The sequence below is a fragment of the Muscardinus avellanarius genome, assembly GCF_963383645.1.
Source record: "Muscardinus avellanarius genome assembly, chromosome: 5".
Classification (NCBI taxonomy): domain Eukaryota; kingdom Metazoa; phylum Chordata; class Mammalia; order Rodentia; family Gliridae; genus Muscardinus; species Muscardinus avellanarius.
In genome coordinates this window covers 47,468,970-47,493,201 of record NC_137790.1, presented here as the reverse complement: position 1 = coordinate 47,493,201, position 24,232 = coordinate 47,468,970, and the positions used below count along the sequence as shown (strand labels likewise).

Here is a 24,232-nt window from a genome sequence, read left to right as displayed (position 1 = left end):
CTGTCTTATAACTGATACTTGAATTATCTTTGTACATTTATTCCCATGCATTGAATTTGGTATTCAAATCCTGTCCTCTTATCTATTGAATTTTCCCCTAAAAAATAAAAACACCCTGGAGTTTCAAGAGTATAACAATAAATTATCTACTGAGCTCAGAGAACATTTACTGTTTCTTATATAACTAATGGCCTATATGGTCATTAGTATTCACTGAGGAAAACACAGACATCAAATTTTAAATTTAAATACAAAACTTCCTAAAAGTAAGAAATGATTAAAGATTATGTGCTAATTAAATATTTAATTCAAAATTAGGAGCAGTGCTTTCAGTAGAGAACAAATTTATAGCATTTCATTTAGTTCATATTTGGCTTGATATAGTCTTTCACTTCTATTATTTTGTCTCAAGTAACAACTGCTCTAAATATGTAGATGTGGTAACAGTGATAATAGCATTAATTTACCCACATTTTATCACTTAGTCCTATTTGTAGCTAATGGAATAATTTGTGCATAGTTAGCAACCCCAAACCCTGGTGAATAAGACTCCATGCTTAAATATACTAAACCACTGGGTTCAGTGACACACTGCCTGTAATTTCAGTGCGTGGGAGGCTGAGACAGAGGACTGAAGGTTCAAGAACAGCCTTAGTAAGTAGTGAGACTCTCATCAACCTAGCGAGACCCTATTTCAAAATAAAATAAAAAGAAAATAGGTCTGGGGGTGGAGATTGGAGGTAGAATGTCCTTGGGTTCAATCCCTAGAACTATAAAAATAAAATAAAATACACTAAGCCAAAAAGTTATACCTTCTTTATTTCTGAAAACTGGTAATATTATAAAGAGTAAAAAAAAAAAGTTTGCATGAATAAATAAAAATAATAATTTTGCTGTTTTCCATGTTATCACAGGGGACTTCCACATTATCACTTTGAATTGACAATGATTTGTTTGTTTGGTGGTGCTGGGTTAGAGTCAGGGCTTTGCACATGATAGGCAACTACTCTACCACGGAACTACATTTCTAGGCCCTTTATTAATTTTATTTTGAGACACGGTCTTGAGAGTTGCCCAGGCTGACTTCCAATTTCCCATATTCCTTCCTCAACCTCCCAAGCTGCTAGGATTACAGAAATATACCATCAAGCCTGGCTTTCCTGGGCTTAATACATGTTACATGCAAGTATATTGTTCAAATTAAGTAAAATGCACTAATTCTTTGATGAGTAAACCACTGAATCATTATCAATGTTAAGTAATAGCTAACAACTTGCAAATAATGGTTATTTATCATAACCAATTCATTTGTATATGCCTACGGCCTGTCAAAACTGCAAATGCCTAAAGACTCAGCTTGTCTTACCTGAAGTTCTAATTCACCAGACCAGGAGACTGAAGTAAGCGTCACTCAGAGATCAGCCTTTTGCAAGTTTGGCTGCATTCTCAAGTCACCTGGGATGATTTGAAAAGTTCTGACCACCCCTCAGGCCAAAATAGTATCTCAGAAAGTGGAGCCCAGTCATTAATATTCTTAAAACTCATGTATGTATGATTCTAACATACAGACAAGGTATTTTAGAAATACACAGATGTGTATGCAGTTCTAAGAGACTCTGTCTCTTTGACTGAGAAAATCAGAGTCAGTTTCTTAAATTAGGAAGCCCAGACACAGAGGGGCTGAAGGAGTTGGGTCTAGCTCTGGAGGAAAGGGGAAGGATGGGTGAGTCCTATTCCCATGCCGGCCTCCAGCTGGAGGTGCTGCAACTTACCTCTAAGGAGGACTGTTTATATCTTTGATGGCTGCACTGATTTTCTTCCTATCTCTCTTCACACCCATTTTGCAAAAATATCCTCCTTTCTTCTCTCAGATATGTTTGCTCCTGGCACCACTGCCACCAGTTCTCACTGCTTCTATTCCTCCTTCAGGCAGGTACTCCTCCTTACAAACGAACACTTCCCTGATTAAGACCTACCAACACCTCCTCTTCAGTCTTGATCTCCTCCTAGTTATCCCTCCTCCCAGATACCTGCTAGATATCTCCACTTGACTAGCTGCCAGCTCAAACCCCTCCTCCAAACAAAACTCAAACCTATCCCCTTGCTATGTGCATACACTGGGTGGGTTTGAGCGACTAACAGTAAAGACCTCTGCTTTTGTGCACTGAACCCTACTCCCCATTTGCAGCCCCGGGGGGAGCCCTCAGCAAACATTTTGGGCAGTAACTTCCCACAACCCCAACATCCATGAGGTAGGTATTATCATACTTTCAGGTACCGTTTTATTCTAATAATTCTAAATATTCAAAGATTAATGTTCCATTTTTTTCACCTGCTACAAAAATCTATTCAGGATTTAACCTTAGTGAGACCTTGTTTCAACATAAGAAAATAAATAAGAGAAAGGCTCAGGGTACACAAACAAAACAAAACAAAACAAAAAATACCAAGAGGCTTACCTTTAAGTTCATAGGCATTTCCACTTTCAGCCCACCCTAAAGATGAGATATTTTAGTATTAAACATGTTATATTTAAAAGTAACTGTGACATATCCATATGTAAGTTATATAAAATATAATTGGTTAAGACTACATACCAGTCAAATTTATAATAAACTTGAAATTTTAAGTACAACATTTTGTAGTAGTCAAAACTGATTCAGTTTGCTCTATGTCAATCAATGTAGATGGAACAAGACATTTTTAAAAGGTTCCAGATTACAGTGAGTATAAGGAATACAATTGAGCTTCAGTCCTTGGGCACATGTAAGCAATTAGAGATTTAAACCCACTGAAGAGTATCACTAACAAGAGTAGAATTACTCATAGATTTAGAAATCACACTTGGCAGAGCAGATTTCTAAGCCAATTATCAAAATGTTTCCCCTACAATTAATTGGGCTTTCTAGAGTAGAGAGAGCACTGGGCTATCCACACTTTTTAATCACACTTGATGCTTTTGTGATGGCAATGTTTTACAGCAGAAAAAATAATCTCTTCCTCACAAAATCCCTAATTCTGTGATTTTATTTTAGACATTTCTACTTAGCTGGGCGTGGTAGCACATGCTTGTAATCCTAGCATTCAGGAGGCGGTGGAGACCACAGGATCGTGGTTCCCAGACAGATTCAGCTACTTAGCGAGGCCCTTTGCGACTCAGTGAGACCCTGTTTCAAAAATAAAAAGACTAAAAAGTAGGGCTGGGGATGTAGCTAGAATGCCCCTGGGGTTCCATCTCCTGTACCGAAAAAAAATTTTTTTTTCTACTCCACATTGTGATATTTCTTAAAATGTCTTAAATTGTCCTGGTTTCTGTTTTTGAAAGGCATAGAACAACCAAAAAAAAAAAAAAAGTTCTGTTATCCAGTCAACATTTAATTGAAGAGTTTGCCCTTCAAAATAAAAAAAAAATGTGTGCCACAAAATAAATCAATATTGTAGGCAGTTAATATCTTTAAGAAAAGTAAATACTGACAAACCTACTCATTTATTATTAATGTTGAGCTTATCATTCATTTCTGTAGTGGTCAAGTATAATTGACTATAACTAATTTCCTAATGAGTATCTGCACAACCAATTCAGAACCTCATTAAATATTTAGAATTTTCACAAAATAATACTTATAAATAAAACGTGTGTATTATGATAAATATGGCATAATACAAGGTAAATTCAGACATTTTCTACAATAGAAACAGAAAAATAAAGTTTGCCAATTCAGTAGTACACACATTCATTGCTTAAGAATGAGATGAACAAGCATCACAACTCTCTAATTTGGAATTTTAGATTCATGGATACTTGGGGAAAGAAATGCTTTTGTTTTTTTTTTTTTTTAATTTGCCTACCATTTGAAGCGGATGCAATGATTTCATTTCTGCTGCAGAAATCTCAAAGAGCCCATGGTCTTCCTCCAAAACTGTAGCTTGTCCCTTAAAATTAATATCTGGATAGGCAAGCCAACTGAGTAAGAAATAAATGGTGGGTTAAAGTATAACAGTAAAGATGTCAGCTCAGTTCTGTACGAGTAAAGAGGACTACCAAAAAAAAATTCTATCACAGAATTACACAAGTAAAACACACCCACAGTGATTAACCTAAGAGCTTATAACAAGAGTTAACATGTTAGGAAATATTTATGTTCATATGTTATCTGCTCTATTAGTCTAACATGTTTTTCAAGAGTTGGGCATTACTTTTCTTAGAATTTTCTAATGCCTAAAACATTTGATACTTTTAATCTAATCTAATCAATTATGATTAAAAATTACTATCACTGCACTATATCAAACTTCTTTACTTAAAAGAACAATCAGAGGTAAGGATTCCACTAGGAATTTTACATCTTGGCCTCCATTTTTAAGAATCAAGATCAGATCGATTGACTATACCAGGAATACTCATCTATCTCCCAGCTATGCCTGATAGTTACAGATGTTTCTCCTGGATAGGGCCAATTACTAGCTCAGTCCAAGAGTTCTAATTGCTGGTTGAAGGAGACAAAGTTGTACTACAATGACCCCAACATTGGACACCAGCCATCATTAAAACAGTAAAAAACAATAAAATAGAGGAGAGGTAACCACACGGAACTAGGAATCCACAGGCTCTGATGACAGGAACCAAATTGGACTGAACTAAGACCTATGGCCCTACAGATACTTTTGGAATCAGATAGGCTTCAAATAGAATCTGTGCTCTGCAGGGAGCAAAGCAGCCTCGGACCAAACCATTCATGCACAACATAAACTAACACCGCCTGCCTTGTTCCTACAGAGGAGTAACAAACAAAAAAGTGGCATGTGCTTCACACCGGAAAGGCTTTAGCACTCAAGGCACTCTAGAAGTACTTCGGGCTCCAGAATTTGAGGCCAGGGTCATGTTTTATTTCTCAGTCCCAAAATATGTTGGCTAAAAACATAATGGGCCCATTCATCAAGACCTATCTCTGAAGATTTTATACCTGTTCCTGTGAGTCACTCACCAAAGCCTCAAGTGGATACCAAGACAGAATCTGCTATAAACCCTGCAGGAGTCTTTCTTGGCTATCCGGGAGCATGAATGAAATAATTAACTAAAACTTCAGAAATATATACATGTCATCTATTGAAATAGGAAGTAAAAAGCTAAGTTTGGTGGCCACCAATCACTATAATAAAGAGAAACTGAGACATACACTCCTGACTTCACAGTGAAGGACACAGATTTGGGGATATTCAGTTCTTCCAAATTGGGGACTGCTCGCTGTATGTAGATAGGACAGCAGCCTGGGTCAGACTGTGGGCAAAGCTCTATCTCTGGAATGCTGCAATCCTGAGAAAAAAAAATAAATAAATAATTTGACTTTGAAATCATCTAGAGAAACACAGGCTAGTATTTTCAACCCGCTGGACATACACTTACAATTACTCTCATTGTTTGTCTGAATTTCTTCACACACACACACACACACACACACACAAAAAAAAAAAAAAAACATAAAGGACATATTGTTGCTCCTTCATCATTTTTTAAATAATTTTTTTCTAAAGAGTCATTAATAATATGAAAATCATAAACATTATTGCTGAATAAAACTGTCCCATTTTTTTTTTGCTTTGTTTTTTAAACACTTGTTCCATTAAGCAATGCCCAAAGTTAACAATGGCTCTGAGTGCCAAAGGTCTGTACGCCTTCCTTTTCAGAAGCACAACAAAGCTGTAAGGGAGGAAGGGAGTTAAATAAAAGCTAATCTCATGGGGGACATAAAAATAAATAATAGAGAGGCACTACCCCTTCAGGGTGTTTATCTAATTTACAGTTACAAAAGAAGGAGGAATTAGAGGTGAGGGTAAAGGAAATCTGTTTTCCTACTTGTAGGACTGTGTTTTCTCTAGTGCAGATTGGTTTGATGAATAAAGGCATTATGAAATGTAACCCCACACTCTATCAGTCTTTAAGACTAGAGTTTCTGCTGTCAGCATGTCCTATCAAACCTTCCTTTCCTTTTTTAAAACTTTTTATTGGTGCACTGTAGTCATACATCTTAATGGGATACAAGATGGTGGAGGCATACATGTATACATCACCCAGTTAGCCATTACCCAATTCTCTCCCAATTCCCTCCCCCACTCTCCTTCTCATGTTTGGCTTAGTGATTGATTTTGATATGTTTGTTCATATGCATCATGAACATTGGAGAATTTCCCTCTGCTCCCCTCCCCTCCCCTCCGATTATCTTATTTGCTCATCTATAGAATCTCCTTCTTCATTTAGAGTTGCTCCTATGACCCATTTTCTCCCTAGCTTTTAAATCTTCCTTTCAAACTTCACTCACATCTCTTATAAATTTCCACTGTTGTGGTACAAAAGTCAACAATGACCCCAGTCACAATCACCAATCAAGCAGGAACCACTCCTTTATACAGCTGGACTTGTTAGAACACCGCTTTCTACATGCCACTCCTTGGCTCAAGACCCAATCACATCCAATTCATCTTTCTGTTTGCCTCTCCACACTCCTTCTCCCCCCCCCCACAGTCATCTCACCCCCAGGCTCTCTGGACACCCAACCATAGCTTGAGTAAGCTTTGCAGATGCTCTCCATATTTCCACTGGAGAGAAAAATGTCTTTCATAACAGTCAAGTCATAATTCAAAAAAGACCTCATTCTTTTTTAAGGAATAAAAATCACAATTATTTTCCCCCTTTCTGAAATTAAGGATACCCTTCTGTCTGAACATTCAATCTACTTCATTACTCCTTGGTGTTTAATTATACAGTTCAAGTTTCAGTAGCACAGTTCTCATCTATGACATTGTGAAGTTCAAGTGAATATACTTTAATAAAATATGTAAATGCAATAACACAGGTGGCATTTATTCGAGACTGAAAATTGTTTTTATTACAAGTTTTGCCGTTTTAAAATTCTTTAACCTTTCCCCAAACTGAGTTCTCAATCATGCTCATTAATATGGAAAGCAATTTAGGATGTTAACTGGAACATGAAAGTACTTTTCAGTGCTCATATGCAGGACATTCAGAACCACATTAGGAAATTTAATACCTGAAATTCAAATTTTATTAGTTAAATTATGATGTCACAATTATCTCTCCAAAGTAATGCTGTTTAGGCCAAAAAAGGTGAATATAAACAGACCATTAAAATAATAACAGCACACATTTGTTGTGTATTATTATGCCTTATAAATGGTTCTACTTTCCTTAGAAAATACATAAAAGCAACCAAATTTACACATTTCATTTTCAGAACATTAATTCTAAAATGCAATATATTTCAAAGAAACATAACCTAAAATCTCTTTTAAAGTATAAAAGCATGTTTTCCTCCCCAAAGTTTCATTTCAAAAATAGCCTTAAATGGTCCAGAACAGTCACCTGTCAATCTTCAATGGTCTTTTGTATGCTATTAATAATAGAGTCCTATTAACATTATTTCAAACACTGCCATCCTAATGTCTCTCCAGGGATCTGAGGTACAGTAACAGCATACATAACTAAGTGTCTCACACACAAGTTTCCTCTGCATTGTGTTATACAAACAATGTTTGGGTGGTGTACTTTAAAAAGGAAAAAGCTAGGAGGCATTTATATCGACAGCACAGAAGGAAACAGCATAGCAACAAAACATAATGATGGCTAAAATAAATGAAAATAAACAAAAATAAGAAAGCATGGGGCCTCGGCTCTTTTTACTGCATGTCTAATTTTTGCTTGAGTTGAATGCACAAGATTTTGCTAACTTTTGTCTTCATGGTGGCTATTAAAAGAAATAGCATATTTTCCAAGACTTGTACAATCCTTAATAGACAAAAGCAGTCAGACACTAACAACTGAAGGACACTTACAGTAACCTAGCAACAATAAACAGTTTACTCTTAACCCTTTATTGGCTTCCTCCCAGACCTTTCTAGTCATGCTATACTTTCCAAATGTATCCTGGTAAAACGTGCAAACTTAGACTACTGTGACAAGCAGAAGAAATGGAGACAAAGTTTTAAGGGCTAAACATAGTAGGAATGAACTCTGTTTGACAAAAACAGTAAGGAAATCGTTGTTTTTACTTTGCATATGATACCATTAGTTCCTGATCTAACAATGATCTTTCTCTCCTTGGTTCATTAATGAAGTATGCACAACCTAAATGTGCATAAGAATGTGATACCTTTTAAAAGAACTTTAAGTGCATGAATACAATTAATTTGCAATACTCCTTTATTTTACTCTCAGAAAAGAAAGCACTGGTGTCAAGATTCAGTGCATGGACACTCCCACTGCCAAATACTTTCAATGGGGGCAAAGACCAGACGTGAGTGGAATCTATAACCGCTGAAAACAGAGGTGTATCTGAAGTACCTGTTCACAGACACAGCAATTTTAACACTTTTAAGTGGCTAAGTGAATACACTGTAAACATCACCATCTTTAATTCATCGTGTTTCACAATTCCCTATATAGGAAACCTACGAAACCTTAATGCTGAGCCATTTCCTAGGTATCCTATAAAATTCTGTAGGTTTTCACAGCTGTCCTCTAATATGGGAAGATGGAACATGATGGGTTAAAGGACAAATTTTGGACTACTCAGATGAGTGTGACTAAGAGGATAAAACAAGGTCAAGTTGTCACAGTCCTCGGTGAATCTGGCACAGCAACAGCCACTATGAAACTGAGAGTATCTGCAGGCAGAATTTTGGTAAAGTTGGCAAAAAGGGAAAAGGTTTGATGCCTTGCTTTGTGAATGTTTAGAACAATGTTTGTGCCTTTTCTGATCAATGTATAAAGATTTTGTTTTCCTTCCTCATCAAAAGTTCTTAGCCAGTGAAGATGTGGGCACGAATGCTGCAACTTTTAACTGAAATGTTTAGTTCTAAAACTAAAAAGTGAATGAAGGGAAAAAATAGAAGCATGGCTTATTTTATAATATATGCTAAAAAATGGCTGATGTGCAAATATCAACTCAAATGCCTATGCTCGCCAGATTAAACTTGCTTGATTGTACTCATGTTTGATTTAGGGGGGCAGTTGGGAGGGTGGCTAATTGCCAAATCTTACTCATTTTCCCCTCTAAGCTTGGCAGGGTGCCTGATATTCACGAGGCAGGCACAAAACCACAAGCTGTACAAATCCCAGAAGAGAGGCAGGCACAAAACCACAAGCTGTACAAATCCCAGAAGATTCCACCTACAAACTAATTCTTCATCTCAAGGGATATCTAGTGAGCTAGCTCATTTGCAGGACAGATCTGGTCACAGATCTTTCCGTGCAAGTAGGCACTGCTCTCTTCACTCAGCCATCCCAGTCACCTTGCAGTACCACCAAGCCATCAAAGCTCGCCTCTTTATCAGACAAAAGTGGCTCTGCTAGGAACTCCCTCACCTCTCCCATGCTAACTCCTGTTGATGCTTCCAAGATGGCAATCAGGTGCCACCTCCTCCAGGTGAGGGGCCTCCTCCCTGTGCATCCTCAGGGCCCTGTGGAGCATTTCCCAGGTCAGATAGTTAGGTGACTCGGCGATTTCTCAAACCTAGACTTTAAGCAACCCCAAATAAGAGACCATCTCTCACTTGTATTTCTATTCCGGGTACCCACTATGATATGTGTTATGTATACAATTGTGTACATTTTTTATTCATCTAAATTGAGTTTTTCTGTGTGTAATCTTTTCTATATGCTAAAACTATCAAGAAGGTGTGTGTGTGTGTGTGTGTGTGTGTGTGTGTTTTGTACTGGAGACTGAACCTAAGAGCAGTCTACCTCCCACTTACAAAGCCAGTCCCTTTTATATTTTGTTTTGAAGCAGGGTCTCTCTTGATTTCTGACTGCCTTATTCAGTTGCTGGGGCTGGTCTCAAACCTTCAATCCTGTCTCAGCCTCCCAAATACTAGGATTACAGATGTGTGCTACCATACCCAGCATTATCCAGAGTTTAATAATGATCAAATCAGTGGGGCGTGGTGGTACACACTTGTAATCCCTGTGCTTGGGAGGCGGAGACAGGAGCATCAGGGGGGTTTGAAGCCAGCCTCTCTGGCTTAAGAGACCTGTTTCCAAATAAAAATAAAAAGTAGGTCTGGGAATGTAGCCTGGAGGTAGAAGGGTTTCCAGAAACCCCAGTACCATCAAAAATAAATAAATAAATAAATAAATAAATAAATAAATAAATAAATAAATAAATATCAAATCATGAAAGGGTCCACCTCAATTTATAAGCTCAAGTATATAAATGATTTCTTGAATATACATATACACATGAAGACTGTCACATGAGCAACTGCACTGCATCACGTCTTATGTGAAGGAAATCTTATGAATACTTGAAAGGAGATTCTGACCTTACCTGAGGTTTACTCTAACCACTAATTCACCCCTACACTGAACCACCACTGCACCTCCCACAAAATGTTTCATTATATTGGAAGGATATTCAGTATATATTTTCTAAATAGAAAACTTAAAAAAAAAAATCAGTACTTCTGTTTCCTCTCCCCATCTTTACACCTTTAGTGTTGCCTAGTACACTAATGCAAACATGCATATGTGTAGCCATACCTAGCACTGCAGTCTAAACTAGTCAAACATACATTTGGAAATATTGGGTTTTTTTCCTCCCTAAAGATTCCTGGCTAGTATAATATATCACACATCATGGACCATTTTATGGGCCATATTACAGTTAAAATTTTTAATTTTCATTCATTTCAATACTTTATAAATTCAAAGGATTAACATGATAATTAGCATTAATAAAGTCAGCACAAATATTAGTAACTATTTCTAAGCACTGCTAGGACACAACACAGCCTTACTACATGGTAAATAAAACAAAAGTAGGGAGGAAAATCAGCAGTGCTGTTACCTTCAAGACACGTTTGATAGAACCCAGCACAAAGTGTCTCTGGGGGTGCTTTTTGTTCTGCAGAATCCAGTCACGATTTAATACCTTCTCCCCTTCTTCTAACACACACTTCTGACCTTGGAAATTTGGTTTCTCATATAAAATCCAGCTAAAAAGTAAAAAAGTGCAATGATAAGTTATATTTAATATTGCAAGAAATGAGTCATGAGGCAAACAATACTTAGTAAGCCACAGATCATTTTAATCTATGTACAGTTTTTAAGCTGGGCTTCTTCCACAATTAGCATATAACGCTATTTCTGAGTCAGTATTATAAGCTAAGAAGTAAAGACAAATAGCATAATAATGAAAGACTAAAAGTACACACATAATGAATACAGCACAATATATGCCTGCATCTACATTTATTCATACAGTTACTTTATATATGTTATACCCACAAAGCTATACACTGTATTTTAAAAAGCTTAATTATTTCTAGTTAAGTTTCTACCCTAATTTTTCTATTGCTGGATAATGCAAGGATGTGCATTCTATTACATGAAGACACCACTGTGCCATACTGTTCGCAACACAAATGTCGACCAGGGGCCAGTCAACGCTGGGTGAAGAAATCCAGGCTCGCCCATGTCCCTGCGATGCAGTCCTTAACAAGAGAGGTTTGTCTTCACTTCTAGATCATACAAGGAACTCCTTGCTTCTGGAGCACATCAGCCATGTGACCTTCACATTCCTTAGCATCCCACAAATTCTGAACTCATTTTCAAAGCTATGCATCGTTCAACTGGAGCATTCCTCATTCAACTCGACTTGCCAAATCTCTCCTGCTAACGGATCTGTCTTACAGATACAGAATGGCCTGGGTGGTACAGATCATGTGCATTAGGCATTAGGATTAAGCACTGAAAACAGCCTAGATTTTCTGCCATGGTAAATAAAAAAGAACAAGTTATAAAACACCCATGCTTTGAAATAGTCTGTAGAAAAACTAGAGGAAAGAGAATATGATTTTAGTAAATAACAGGAAAAGCATAACTATAAAAAGACACATTTAATTTTCAAAACATGCTATAACATGTGAAATTTCTTACCAGCCCCTTACAACTTTAATCAGTACTCCATTCGGAAAAGACCATGCGGTGGCATCAGGAATATTAGAGTAGATCTCTTGTTTACATTTACTTCCATGTAGATCATAGATAACCATCTGCAACATAATAGGTAGACATAGTAACTAATTTTAAGAATGCACTTAAAATTTCACCTTGAACTTCATCAATAAGTTCTTTGCCTACAAAGAACCAATGAAATTAAAAGAATTTCAAAATGTCCTAGAATATCAAAAATAAAACACTCTAAATACAAAAAAGCAAAATATTACTTCACATGTTAAATTTTTTTTCTTTCTTTTCTTTTTCTTTCTTCTTCTTCTTCTTCTTCTTTTTTTTTTTTTTGTGGTACTGGGGTTCCTGGAAGCCCTTCTACCGCTGGGCTACACTCTCAGACCTATTTTTTTGGAAAGAGGGTCTCTTAAGCCAGCAGGGCTGGCTTTGAACCAACGCGATCCTCCTGTCTCCACCTCCCAAGCACGGGGATTACAAGCGTGTGCCACCACGCCTAGCCACATGTTAAATCTTTGAGTAAAAATAAATAATTTTCTAAGTCAGTCAAAATAGTTACCATAAATTCTCCAAGCCTAAAGGTACCCTGATTTTTCACCTTTTATCTTAGTCTACCTGAGAAAGTTATGCTTACCTTCCCAGGTCTTGGGTTATATCTCAGAGTTAGTTTGTCAACATTCTGAAATAATAAAAGTGGAAGAATATATAAGTAACACTGGTGGAAAAGAATACAGTTCACATTCTTATCAGTCATAAATACAATTTTTCACATATTTACTGAGTTACCCTTCTAAGCAAAGCACTTCTCTAGATACAAGGAATAGAATGCAAATATAGAGGAAAATCACAGGTTGTCACTGCCCTTCAGAAATTCATTGCTCAGCATGCACAGACACATGTCCTGAAGGAGGGACCAAGTTAAATGCACAGATAAAATACATAGAAAATACCAGTTACAAAAATCCCCCTGATGGGAAAGGAAGGTACAGAAGATTCTTAGAGAAAGTGATACAAAGAGGAACTTTAAAAAAAAAATAGGATTTCAATGAGTTTAAAAAAAAGAGTGGGAGGTTATGGGTACAACAGAGAAAAAAGTCCGGGGGTGGGGAGAGATCCATTCATCTTGAGAAAAAGTACAGTGGCAAGAAACACAGTGTGTATCTCAGAGTCAAGCAGCAGGGTTAGAGCAAACAGAACTTGAGGGTCTTAGAACAGGGAAAAGGGTTTCCATTTGATTTGGTAGGCAATGGCAATGCATTTCTCCAAGTCCCCTCATTTCTTTTAAAACGTCTTATGTCTTGAAAGGAAACTGGTTGGTATTTAAGTATTACTAATTTCTTCTAAGGTTGTTCATGGTCAGGGTCAAGAAAGTTCTATGATCTTGGGAATGCCAGATAGGAATGCCCCATGGTTCAATGAATAGTCTCTATCAGACATTTAAATAATATTTCTAAACCAAAGAAAAATGTAACTGAAGTTCAAAACATTTTGCAACCATAATTATTTTAGCTCTTTTCCTACAAATTAGGCTGTTCACTGCCCTGCTTTGTGCGGACAACATGAACATTTTCACTACAAGGTTATCAGGCAAATACATAAAGCTAAATCAAAAGTGACAACTTTTTCACATGTGGTACCTAGAGAAAATCAAAATGTCATCATTTTAGTTTCAAAAATACTAACCAAGGCCGGGCGTGGTGGCGCACGCTTGTAATCCCCGCGCTTGGGAGGTGGAGACAGGAGGATCGCACTGGTTTGAAGCCAGCCTTTCTGGCTAAGAGACCCTGTTTCCAAATAAAAACTATAAAATAGGTCTGGGAGTGTAGCCAGGAGGTAGAAGGGTTTCCAGGAACTCCAGTACCATACATACCAAGGACTGTTAGGTAAGTCACTTCTAAATTATGCCTTTTAAATTCTTATTGAGCAATTTTGTTTTATCAGCATTAAGAGTTTAGTTACAGTACATGAGTTAGAGCCAGGTGTGGAGGTGCATGCCTGTAATCTCAGTACTTGGGAAGCTGAGACAGAAGGATTGTAGGTTCAAGGCCAGCCTCAGAAAGTAGAGTCTCTCAGCAACCTAGTGAGACCCTGTTTCAAAACAAAACAAAACAAAGGGACTGGGATCACAGCTAGAATGTTTCTGGGATCAATCCTCAATACCACAAAAAATAAAAAATAAAAACAAAAATATATGAGCTAATGATATACTTCAACCAAAGAATATGGTATTTTTGAAAAACAAATTTTACATAAACTCAAAATAATCAGAGTCTCTATACACTTTTAGATAACTTCATGAAGCCTTATTTCACTAGTTAATAATCAAAATACTTACCTCTACATATGGGCCCAATCTGCCTGAGTTGTCTTGAACACGGAAATACTTGGACACTGGTTCCTGAAAATTCCCACCAAATCGGGTTCCTTTTTCTGAGGAGTGAGTTTTAGAAGTCTGCAAATATTGGTGATAAGCACTCTTTAAAGAAGAATGCAGTTTGGAAGTCAGGTCAGATTTTTGTACAAATAAGGGCTTTTCTGGCCACAGACCAATTTGCAGATTGGAGGTGGTAGGCTCATTGGACACTGAATATGAATTCTCAGAAATTCCAGTGCTTTCCTGTTCATCATCAGGGTAAAACGTGATGGAAGTATCTGGCAACTGGAAGGTAACATGCTCCCTCCTTTGTGCTCTCAGACCTCCTCTTCTCGAAGACTCTTCTTCCTCCTCTTCTTCATCCTCGGCCACCTGTCTATCATCCTCATCAAAATTCATCTTTAAACGCTCTGATACTGACTGGAGAAGTGATAAGACGGACGAGGCCTGGTTGGCACTCTCTCTTGATTTTGTGGAGCCATGGTGGCCAGGAGAGACCTCACTGGATAGAATGTCCTCCTGTGAGCTGTCGTCCTCATAAATGGGACTCAAAGCTAAGGGATAGATTTTGTACCTTTTGGCCTCCACTGATAAGAACATTTCTGAACTATCACCATCAAATGTCTCACCTAACTTAGCATCTTTTTCGAAATGATGGACGAGATCAGTTCTACTCTCAGACCTTTCACAGGCCAGGACGGGAAGGCCGGCAGGCGATGTGTCAGGGAAGAGGATGGGCCGGGCTCCTCTTACTTCTGCAGAATCATACTTGTCCTCATCTTCAAGAGGCCCTTCGTATAATATAGTGAAAGAAGAATTTTCTTGCTCGTCCTGAGGAACAAAGGCTAAATTAGATTCTCCCTTTCCATCGCTGTAATCTAAGTCTCTTCTTTTGTTATAGACTGCAGTAACAGACATTCTCTTGTTGAGCCTTACAACTGTATCCTCAGCTTGAAAAAAATCTGGCAATGCTAAGGCCGGGTAACCCTCATCATCCTTACTTAATGTAGGTGGCTCATATCCCCTGAAATGAGAGGCAAGTCTGCTATCATGCAGTATCAAGTTTTCCTTGGTCTCAGTGGGCTTATCCTCCGTTTCTCCAACAGTCCCCTCAGCACACTCTTGGGATGCCTTTTCAGGTTCGGATGCAGGCAGTGCAGCATCCTCTTGTACAATGGACAATTCTGTTTCCGTTCCATGTGTCTGCTCGAGGTCTACCATGGAGGGTGTCACTTCTTGTTTCCCAGTACTGACACCAGAATCTTCTGGAGATGTCACTTCCACTTCTACCTTAGAGAACAGGGATGCATCTATTCCACTACTGTCCTTAGCATCTGTCTTACATGTGTTTTCCATTTCTAAGAGGGCAGGCGCTGCCTTCGTGTGTGCCTCTTTTACTTCCAACACAAAGGGTACCTCTTCCACATTCTCAATAACCTCTTCGGCATCCTTTTGGTAAGTAGCTTTTGTTTCCAAAACAAGTTTCTCAGGTTTCCCAGTAACCCCTTTGGCATCTTTTTGGTAAATATTTTCTACCTCTAACAGAAGAGGTAGGACCTCGGTTTTGTCAGGATACCTTCCAGAATCCTTTGGGTAAAGATTTTCCATTTCTAATCCAATATCTGGCACTTCAGTCTTTGTAACATGCCTTTCCTCGTCCTTTGGGTAGCTGTCTTCCATTTCTGATGTGACAGGTGTCACCGCAGCCTTTTCAGTCATCCCCTCGTCATCTTTCTGGTAGATATTTTCTGCTTCTGCCATAACGGATGTCACCCCAGTCTTGCCAACATCTCCTTCTGCAAGCTTTTGGTAAATACTTCCCATTTCTTTTGTCACCTGTGTCAGTTCAGTTTTTACAATGTCACCCTCGGCGTCTTTTTGGTGGATGCTTTTCACTTCTGGCATAGCAGGCATCACCTCGGTTTTGCCCATGTCCCCTTTAGTCTCTTTTACTTTACAAGCTTTCTCCATTCCTAAAGTGACAGGTAACCCCTTGTTTTTTTCAATACACCTCTCCAAATCCATCTGGCATATGCCCACTTTTAAAATGTCAGTCTCCTGCTCAGTTTTTGTAATTTCAAGTTCAGGCTCCTTTTTATGTGCTTTTGTTATATCTGACTTAGGAGGGGCTACTTCATGTTTCAAAATTTTCATTTCAGGATCCCTTCGGCTTGTTTTTCCCATTTCTAACATAGGAGGTCTGAGCTCTTTTTTTCCTATATTTAATTCATCCTTTTTGTGGACTTTCCCTATTTCTGCCATTGCAAGGGGTGTGCTTTTATTATGCCCCAGTGAGCTTTTTTCAGCTATACATACAAGACTGTCAGAAAAACTGCTTTTGGAAGTGCTAGCTGCGTGTGTGTCATCATTCGCGGGTGAAGGCCATGTGAAGTTTAATACAAGTGTTCTGGTATCTTCTGTCCCAGATTTCTCATTACCCACATATTCCCTTTCTGTTATCTCTTTACAGTCCTCATGGACATAGAAATGTGTTTTCAGCCTATCATCTAACTCTTTATAGGACTTGTCTTCAGCTAGTAAAACAGTATCTGGCTTCTGCAAATTTATACTATTAGACTGTCCAGTTTCATTTCCAGAAAGTGGGAATTTTTGGTAGAGAACAATTTCTCTTCCTTTAATCGACTCTGTGCCACTAAGGACGTTACTTACAGAGTAGACTCTATCTAATATGTTATTTTCACTGATTTCACATGTGCTTTGACTTACTGCCTGCTCTGATACCAAGAACTCTCTCGCTACCTCATGTGGCTCAATGCCATCACTGTGGAGAATTTTTGAAGTGTTAGCCCGAGGTTCAGAATGCAAGGTATCCTCAGTATCTCCCAAAACATCATTTGTCAAATTTTGTTGGGCTGAAAAAATAACCTCATTGACTATTTCCCTAGCTCGATCTTCTAACAAACAAGACAAATTCATTCTATCAGAATCAAAAAGACTTGTCTCACCAACTGAAGTTGAAACACAGGTCTTCTCTTCCTTGCCTTCTGATATGTTATCCATGTCCTGTTCTTCCAAACACTCTTCTAGACGTATTCCTGTCAATGTCACTTCTGAGGGGTTTTTCTCAGGGGTGTCTTCTTTTAAGGTACCTGGGTTCATTACACCGTCTACAGCTGTATGCTCCTGGCAGGTACCAACTGTGTGTTTGGATTTTAGTTCTTCCCTGACAGAATTAAAAATCCCCTCAACCAATGTATCAGCCTTTTCCAGTAAACCACTTTTGAGGTCCAAAGGTCGGTCATGTGCTCTTCTGCTTGCTTCTTCATGCTCAGCAGATGCTTCAGAACCTTGCTGGCTTGGGCTGTTAACTGACGCTGGAGCCCCAGCAACTGCTCCAGTCTCTGCTTCCATGAGATTGTCACACTGGGTGGTGACTGGGAAATCAAGAGATACCCTCCCAGCATGAATACCAAAACGTTCCTGAAATAGGGTCACTTCTGTCCCTGCTGGGATAGGTGTCTCCAATGCCAAGTAAGAGCTATCATTAGGGTACAGCAGATTAGTTGTGGAGGCACTGTCTTGTGTGAGGCCTACAGTACTTTTCACAGGATCAAAATTATTGGTGGGATGATGTGAATTTGTAACCATGCTAACTTCCTCAGAGTGACAAAAGCAAAGAGATGCACTATCAGTATCACCACTGGGGAAATGAGAGTTCTCTCTCTTTCTGTGAGATGCTTTCTTTTCTGATCTCTGTATAGAAGGCACATTAGGGAAGCTTGAATTTTCAGCTGCAAATCCATTTTTTCCCAAACTCATATCAGAACACAGAAAAGGTGAATTTACTTTTGTGCTGTCTGTTTCTTGGAACTTTGGGGAAATATTAGTTAAGCTGTATTCTGTCATTTCTGAGAGACTCCTTTTCATCCCACAAATATCTAAATATTGATGAATCATAGAAGTGTTTGCTTCACAGTTCTGTGCCGTATGCGGAATGACATTCTCTTCTTGACCAGGAGGTAAAATACCAGATAGATTGCTGTTGAGAAGAGAAGGCAAGTCACTTATGGTGTCTTGCTCTGCATCTTCAATACCTTGATGTTTGGAGACAGGAGGAGAAATCTCAGACTGGTGATTCTCGTTAAGGCCAGCATCTAAGCACTTCTCTCCAATCTCCCTATAATCCATCCGTTGACAATTTTTGTCCTGTTCTACCACTAGAGAAGTGAATTTTGATAATAAAATAGGCTTTGATGGCTCATGGGCAATTTCTAATGGAGGAGAAATTTTATCCTGAGAAACATCTCTGGGCTCTGTTTGGGAAACAGATACCTTGGACAATACTATAGATTTTCCTTTTCTAGAATGTGGCTCAACAGCAACTCTGTTCTGATCACTGAGCTCAGCTTGTGATGAAATTTTGGCAACGTTATCTATTTGGGTTTCCAAGGAAAGAGAATCAGACTTCCCTATCATGCTTTTACTTGCTTTATTGTTTGAAGGCACTAATTCTGTTTTATTAGGGTCTTGAAATGGAACAAAACTAGACAGGTTTCCAGGCTCAAAGTTCAACAGGTTCATCCCAGGTAAGTAAGTGCCACTGGCTTCAGGACCTGAAGGAAGCTGGTATTTTTCAGCTTCAGGGGAAACTTTGTTGGATTCTAGAAGTGCCGATGCATGCTCACAGTGAAGGGGAGAAGAAATCCTCCTATCTGCAGCCTCAGTGTGAGCTGTAACATTGTCTTCCCCACACTCAAGAGTCTGGTAGGAAGCACCAACAAAGGTGGACGCTGCAGTTTCAATGGACAGAGAGGAGCCTTTGTTCTTTAAAGTAGGGATATCCAGCTTGTTCAATATGTCAATTTCAGAAACAAAGTTAGGAGGTGAAGTATTAAAATTTGATTTTTTACAGTCAAGAGTAAGAGGTGTTTTACCACCAAGTGATACTTTGGTTTGTTGAGGATTCTCAGAGCAAAGAGGAGAATTTGAAATGTGACCTTTTTTTAATTCAAAATTCAGTTCAGGGGCTATTTTATTTTCTACACAAGCTATAACCTCTGATTCACTGATGTATTCTACAAAGGCAGGGTCCTTAGGATTTATTCTCATAATGGGAGGGGTCTGGTCATGCGACCCCAAATCTAGCTTTTTGGCTTCTGTTTCAAACAACTGGTCAGTGTTTTGGGGGAATGACTCAATTCTGTCTTCTGGACCTTTTAGATGACTTGAAGCTACAGGTTCACCAGTTGAGACACTTGCTGTTTCTTGCCTAATTTCTGTAAAAGCCACGTTTTTCTGTGGGTCTCGGGCAGACAACCTCTTTTCTTCCTTTACAAGTTCTGTGTTTGCCACAGCTTGCCCTCGGAGAGCAACGGTGCTGGTGTGACCGGTAGTCTGCCCTGATGAGTTATTTACAGTTTGCTTGTCAGAACACTTACTATTTGGCAACTGCAGGTTTTCATGCCTAATTGATTTATTTGGACTTGGCAAGACTGTACTTTCCACTTTGGTGCTCCCACAAGATTTACTACAAGAGAAATCAGAAGCAGGTCTCTGAAGTTCAACGTGTTCCTCTCTTTGCTCCAGTGTCCCATCTTTTACTACAGAGCTGTTTTCTCTATTTTCTGTGGTAGTTTTCCTCTGAAAATGTGGACTGCTAGGGATTTTGCTGCTCTTACTTCTTGTCAACAATGCTGAATGTTCCAAATTTCTGTCACTTTGAGATACTGGTGCACCACCTAACTGGTGCTGAGAGTCAGATTCTCCAAGAGGGTAGCTGGAGGGAATCACAGAAGAAGGGGTTGAATGACTACTCTCAGGCCCCCCAGGATGACTTTTATGTAAAACATCCCCAGAAGAAGCAATATTCTGCACTTCTGGGTTGTTTGTCGGATGGCTTGCTGTGTTGAGATTCATTCTGCTGCAATCCGAGTCTTCCAATGGACCTCCACGCAAATACCTGGCTGTGCTGGCTGGTGAGGAGGTAGCAATCCCAGCCTCCACTTCACTACCAGGGCCAGTGTGTATGTTTGTACTGCTGTCAGAACTTCCATTTTCTTTGTCCACAGGATTCACAGTTTCCAGCAAGGTCTGTTGCTTTAAAAATTTCCTAATTTGTCTGGGGCCTCGATAGGTTGCATATGTTACTGAAGGCCTCTCTGGCTTATCATCAATTTGTCTGTAAAACGAAATAGCATTGAAGGTATCAGTAAACAGAATAACACTTAACACTCATCCTAGAAATTGCAATGAAATATATATTTTCAATACCACTTCTCTCCCTATGTATTACTTTGGGGAGAAAAACCCAGAAATTTTTAAATAAATCTATCTTCATTAAAAATAATAAATGCTAAGCATGGTGGGGAATGCTTATCATCCCAGTACTTAGGAGGCTGAGACCAGAGGATTGCAGGTTTGCAGCCAGCCTTAGCTACTTAGAAAGGTTCTCTGAAACTTAGTAAGACCCTGTTGCAAAATAAAGAATGAAAACTAGGGCTAGGGGTATAGCACAGAAGTAGAATGTCCCTGGGTTTAATCCACAGTACCACACACACACAAAATAATCATAATAAAAGTGAAGATTTGGTAAGCAGCATGGATATCTGAGCTCTTTATATATACCTATTACATACATATTCTGATGGTGGTTAACATGGGCTGACATATCCAAGGCTTGAGTTCTAGCCTTTACCTCAAAGCATCTGACTCTAAGAAACCACGCTGGGGATTGAACCCAGAAGCATTTTGAATTCTGTCTCCAAGCTATATCCCCAGTTCAATTTTATTTTTTATTTTGAGACAGGGTCTTATTTGGTTGCTGAGAGTTTTGCTACATTGCTGAGATTATCCTCAAACCTACAATCTTCTTGTCTCAGCCTCCCAAGTACTGGTATTACGGGTGTGCACCACCAGGCCCAGCTTGTTAATACTATTTTGAAAATTAATGAATGACTAAGGAAAGCAATGATATTAAATGCTAAGTAATTCATTACAAACCAGTGTCTTAATTCTTTAGATAATATCATAGTACAATATTCTGAATTAATTACATTTTACTTACTATAAAAATGCATGGTAGAAAGACTGTTCTATTTGGTTTTTTCTCAGATCAAACATATCTTTAACCAAAGCAGTACTGTAGAATTAAATATCATATACTACTATGTGAATACTGATAACCATACTTGTGATAATCAGTATTCCAAGAACTTAAAACATATATTCTATCTCCACTTCTAAAGCAGTAACATTAAGAATACTAGATTTGTCTAAATGATAAAAGCATTATAAATTGTCTTTGATGTATAAAACTTCCTCAAAGCCGGATGTGGTGGTGCATGCTTGTAATCCCAGCATTTGGGAGGCTGAGACCAGAAGATCACGGTTTGTGGACAGCCTCAGCTACTCAGTGAGGCCCTTTGCAACTCAGTGAAACCCTGTTTAAAAATTAAAAGGATGAAAACATAGGGCTGGGGGTGTATCTTGAAGGTACAATGCCCCTGGGTTCCATCCTCAGTACCACAAAAAAAAAAAAAAAAAAGAAAAGAAAAGAAAAGAAATTCATCAAATGTACCTATTATATACACTTCTTGGATTTAGCTGAAATAATTAATTTCAACCCATACAATATTTGCCCCTAAAATTCCACCAAACCAATACTGTAAAAAACAGTGTGTGTTGCATTCATTCATTTCTTTCTGTCCATTATAAAGTATCTAAAGGACATGTGGTGAGAAAATCCTTGCCTTGCAAAAGTGGTTTTAGTTGCTACTTGAGCTTCAGGCTAGATCAAATGCTTATGAAGCAAAGTCAAAAGCTGGAGAAGAAAACCTTCCTACGAAGACATGCAAGAAGAGAAAAATACATAATGTAAACTGGTATTATTGGCGAAATCCATAAAAATACGTCTATTTTTCAATAAATATGAAAATAACATATTAAGATCTAGGAGCCTGAGCAATAAGAGTTTGTTAGTTTTTTCCTGTTAAACTTGCAATACTGTGTAACTATAACCTATGGTCAACTATCTATGATTCTTTTTCCTAAAAGATAATGATTATTTTTCCTAAAGGATTATCAAATTAATTCTGAAGACTATCCAAAGAAATTTACATGATATCAACTAAAATAGGAAATGAGAGAGAGGGATAAGAATTTTCTTCAAATATAACAAATTTAGGTCCTCTTATTACTGACCCCCCTCCTAACTATATCTCAAAGCATTTTATTCTGAATCAGACCACTTTCTGCATCAACTTTTTTTGCACGAATGCAACTTCGAGCTGAAAGGGTTCTGAAACACACACACACACACACACACACACACACAAAAAAAAAAAAAAAAATTCCACTAAATTCCAAGTAACTGTAATTATTATTTTTGTAGTTTTAGCGTCTAGGGAGTGAAATCAGTGTTTTACTTTTTTCTTTTATTAACAGACCCTGAATGCTTTCAGGTAAAATGGTTAAACTGATTTATATGTACCAATTTAAACTTCTAACTAGATCCTCTTTTTCAGCACTCTGCATGAAAATGTTTTATAAATAAAATCTACATTATTTATATTAATGTTTAAAGCACTGAACATCAAAGTTATAGCCTTATTAGCTTCATTCATTGTAACTGGTCTCTTTAGCTACTGATGAACTACACCACAGCTTGTGTGTGTGTGTGTGTGTGTGTGTGTGTGTGTGTGTGTGTGTGTGTGTGTGTGTGGTGTTTATTCTTTTACTACAACTTTTTAAAGGATTAGTCGGGCCAACATTGTTTTCTACATCATCTCTTTATAGATTGCAGTAGAGTCATCATAACTGAATATGTTAAGAACATAAAACTGTTCTTTTAAATAGAATAAAAATGGTAAAAATAAATCGTGTGTGTGTGAGAGAGAGATAGAGATTGAGAGAGAGAGAGATAGAGAGGGAGAGAGGGGGAGAGAGGGACAGGGAGAGGGAGAGGGAGAGGGAGAGGGAGAGAGAGAGAGAAGAGAGAGAGAGAGGGAGAGAGAGGGAGCGCACAAGTGCGATATGGTATGGCTCTGGGGATAGAGCTCAGGCACATTCTACTTCTGAGTCAGGCCTATTTTATTTTTTAGCATGAAGCAGAGTTCATCAAGTTGCTAAGAGTCTCGCTAAGTTGCTGAGGCTGAGCTGAAACGTGAGATTCTCCTGCCTTAGTCTCCTACTGGGATTAGAGACATGAGCTACCACACCCAGCTCGAAAATAAATAATTTTAAAATAAGCTAAAGATGGGAAATTAAAAAGATATATTTTTCACAGGGTAGATGGAGAAAAGGTAATCTTAATTTCATTGACTGTTTCATGTATTATGTAGTTATACATGGGCTCTACAGATTATTCTATATAACAGTCGTATGTGACCTAAATGGTAAAAAAGAAGTAAAACACTTTGAAAGTTCAAATATTTAAGGAAATAAGTATATACATTATAGACCTCAGAAGTCTTTATGAATTGTAGAACAGGTATTCATTATTTGAAGGTTTTTTAAACCTCTAGATATTACATACAGTTGTACTCAAATCTAATAATTTATATGCCTGTTAACCAAAATATGTTTCAGTCTTCAAAGAAATTTCTATACTAGTAGCTATATATATATATATATATATATATATATATATATATATAAGCCTTACATATATAACAGCCTTATAGCAGCTGGGTGTGGTAGAACACACTTATAATCCAGTATTTGGGAGGCTGAGATAGGAGTACTGCAGTTCACAGACAGCCTCAGCTACTCTTAGTGAGGCCCTCCGCAACTTAGTGAGACCCTGTTTCAAAATAAAAAATGAAAACTAGGGCTAGAAATATAGCTTGGAGGTAGAATGCCCCTTGGTTCAATCCCTAGTATCATAAAGAATATAGCTTTATAGCAAAAGTATATTTTTA

General features: G+C 38.1%; 1 protein-coding gene across 1 annotated transcript in view; it reads right to left on the bottom strand.

Annotated features, from left to right (window-relative positions):
* The window catches only part of CRYBG3 (crystallin beta-gamma domain containing 3), a gene marked incomplete at both ends in the record, with an annotated part of 116,312 nt that overhangs the window by 47,351 nt on the left and 44,729 nt on the right, over positions 1–24,232 (bottom strand). Inside the window, 7 exons of the mRNA XM_080696491.1 lie at positions 2,460–2,495; positions 3,850–3,964; positions 5,178–5,314; positions 10,860–11,007; positions 11,951–12,066; positions 12,615–12,659; positions 14,316–20,493. Coding sequence (XP_080552617.1) covers positions 2,460–2,495; positions 3,850–3,964; positions 5,178–5,314; positions 10,860–11,007; positions 11,951–12,066; positions 12,615–12,659; positions 14,316–20,493 — 6,775 coding nt within the window. The remainder of the gene's footprint in view (positions 1–2,459; positions 2,496–3,849; positions 3,965–5,177; positions 5,315–10,859; positions 11,008–11,950; positions 12,067–12,614; positions 12,660–14,315; positions 20,494–24,232) is intronic.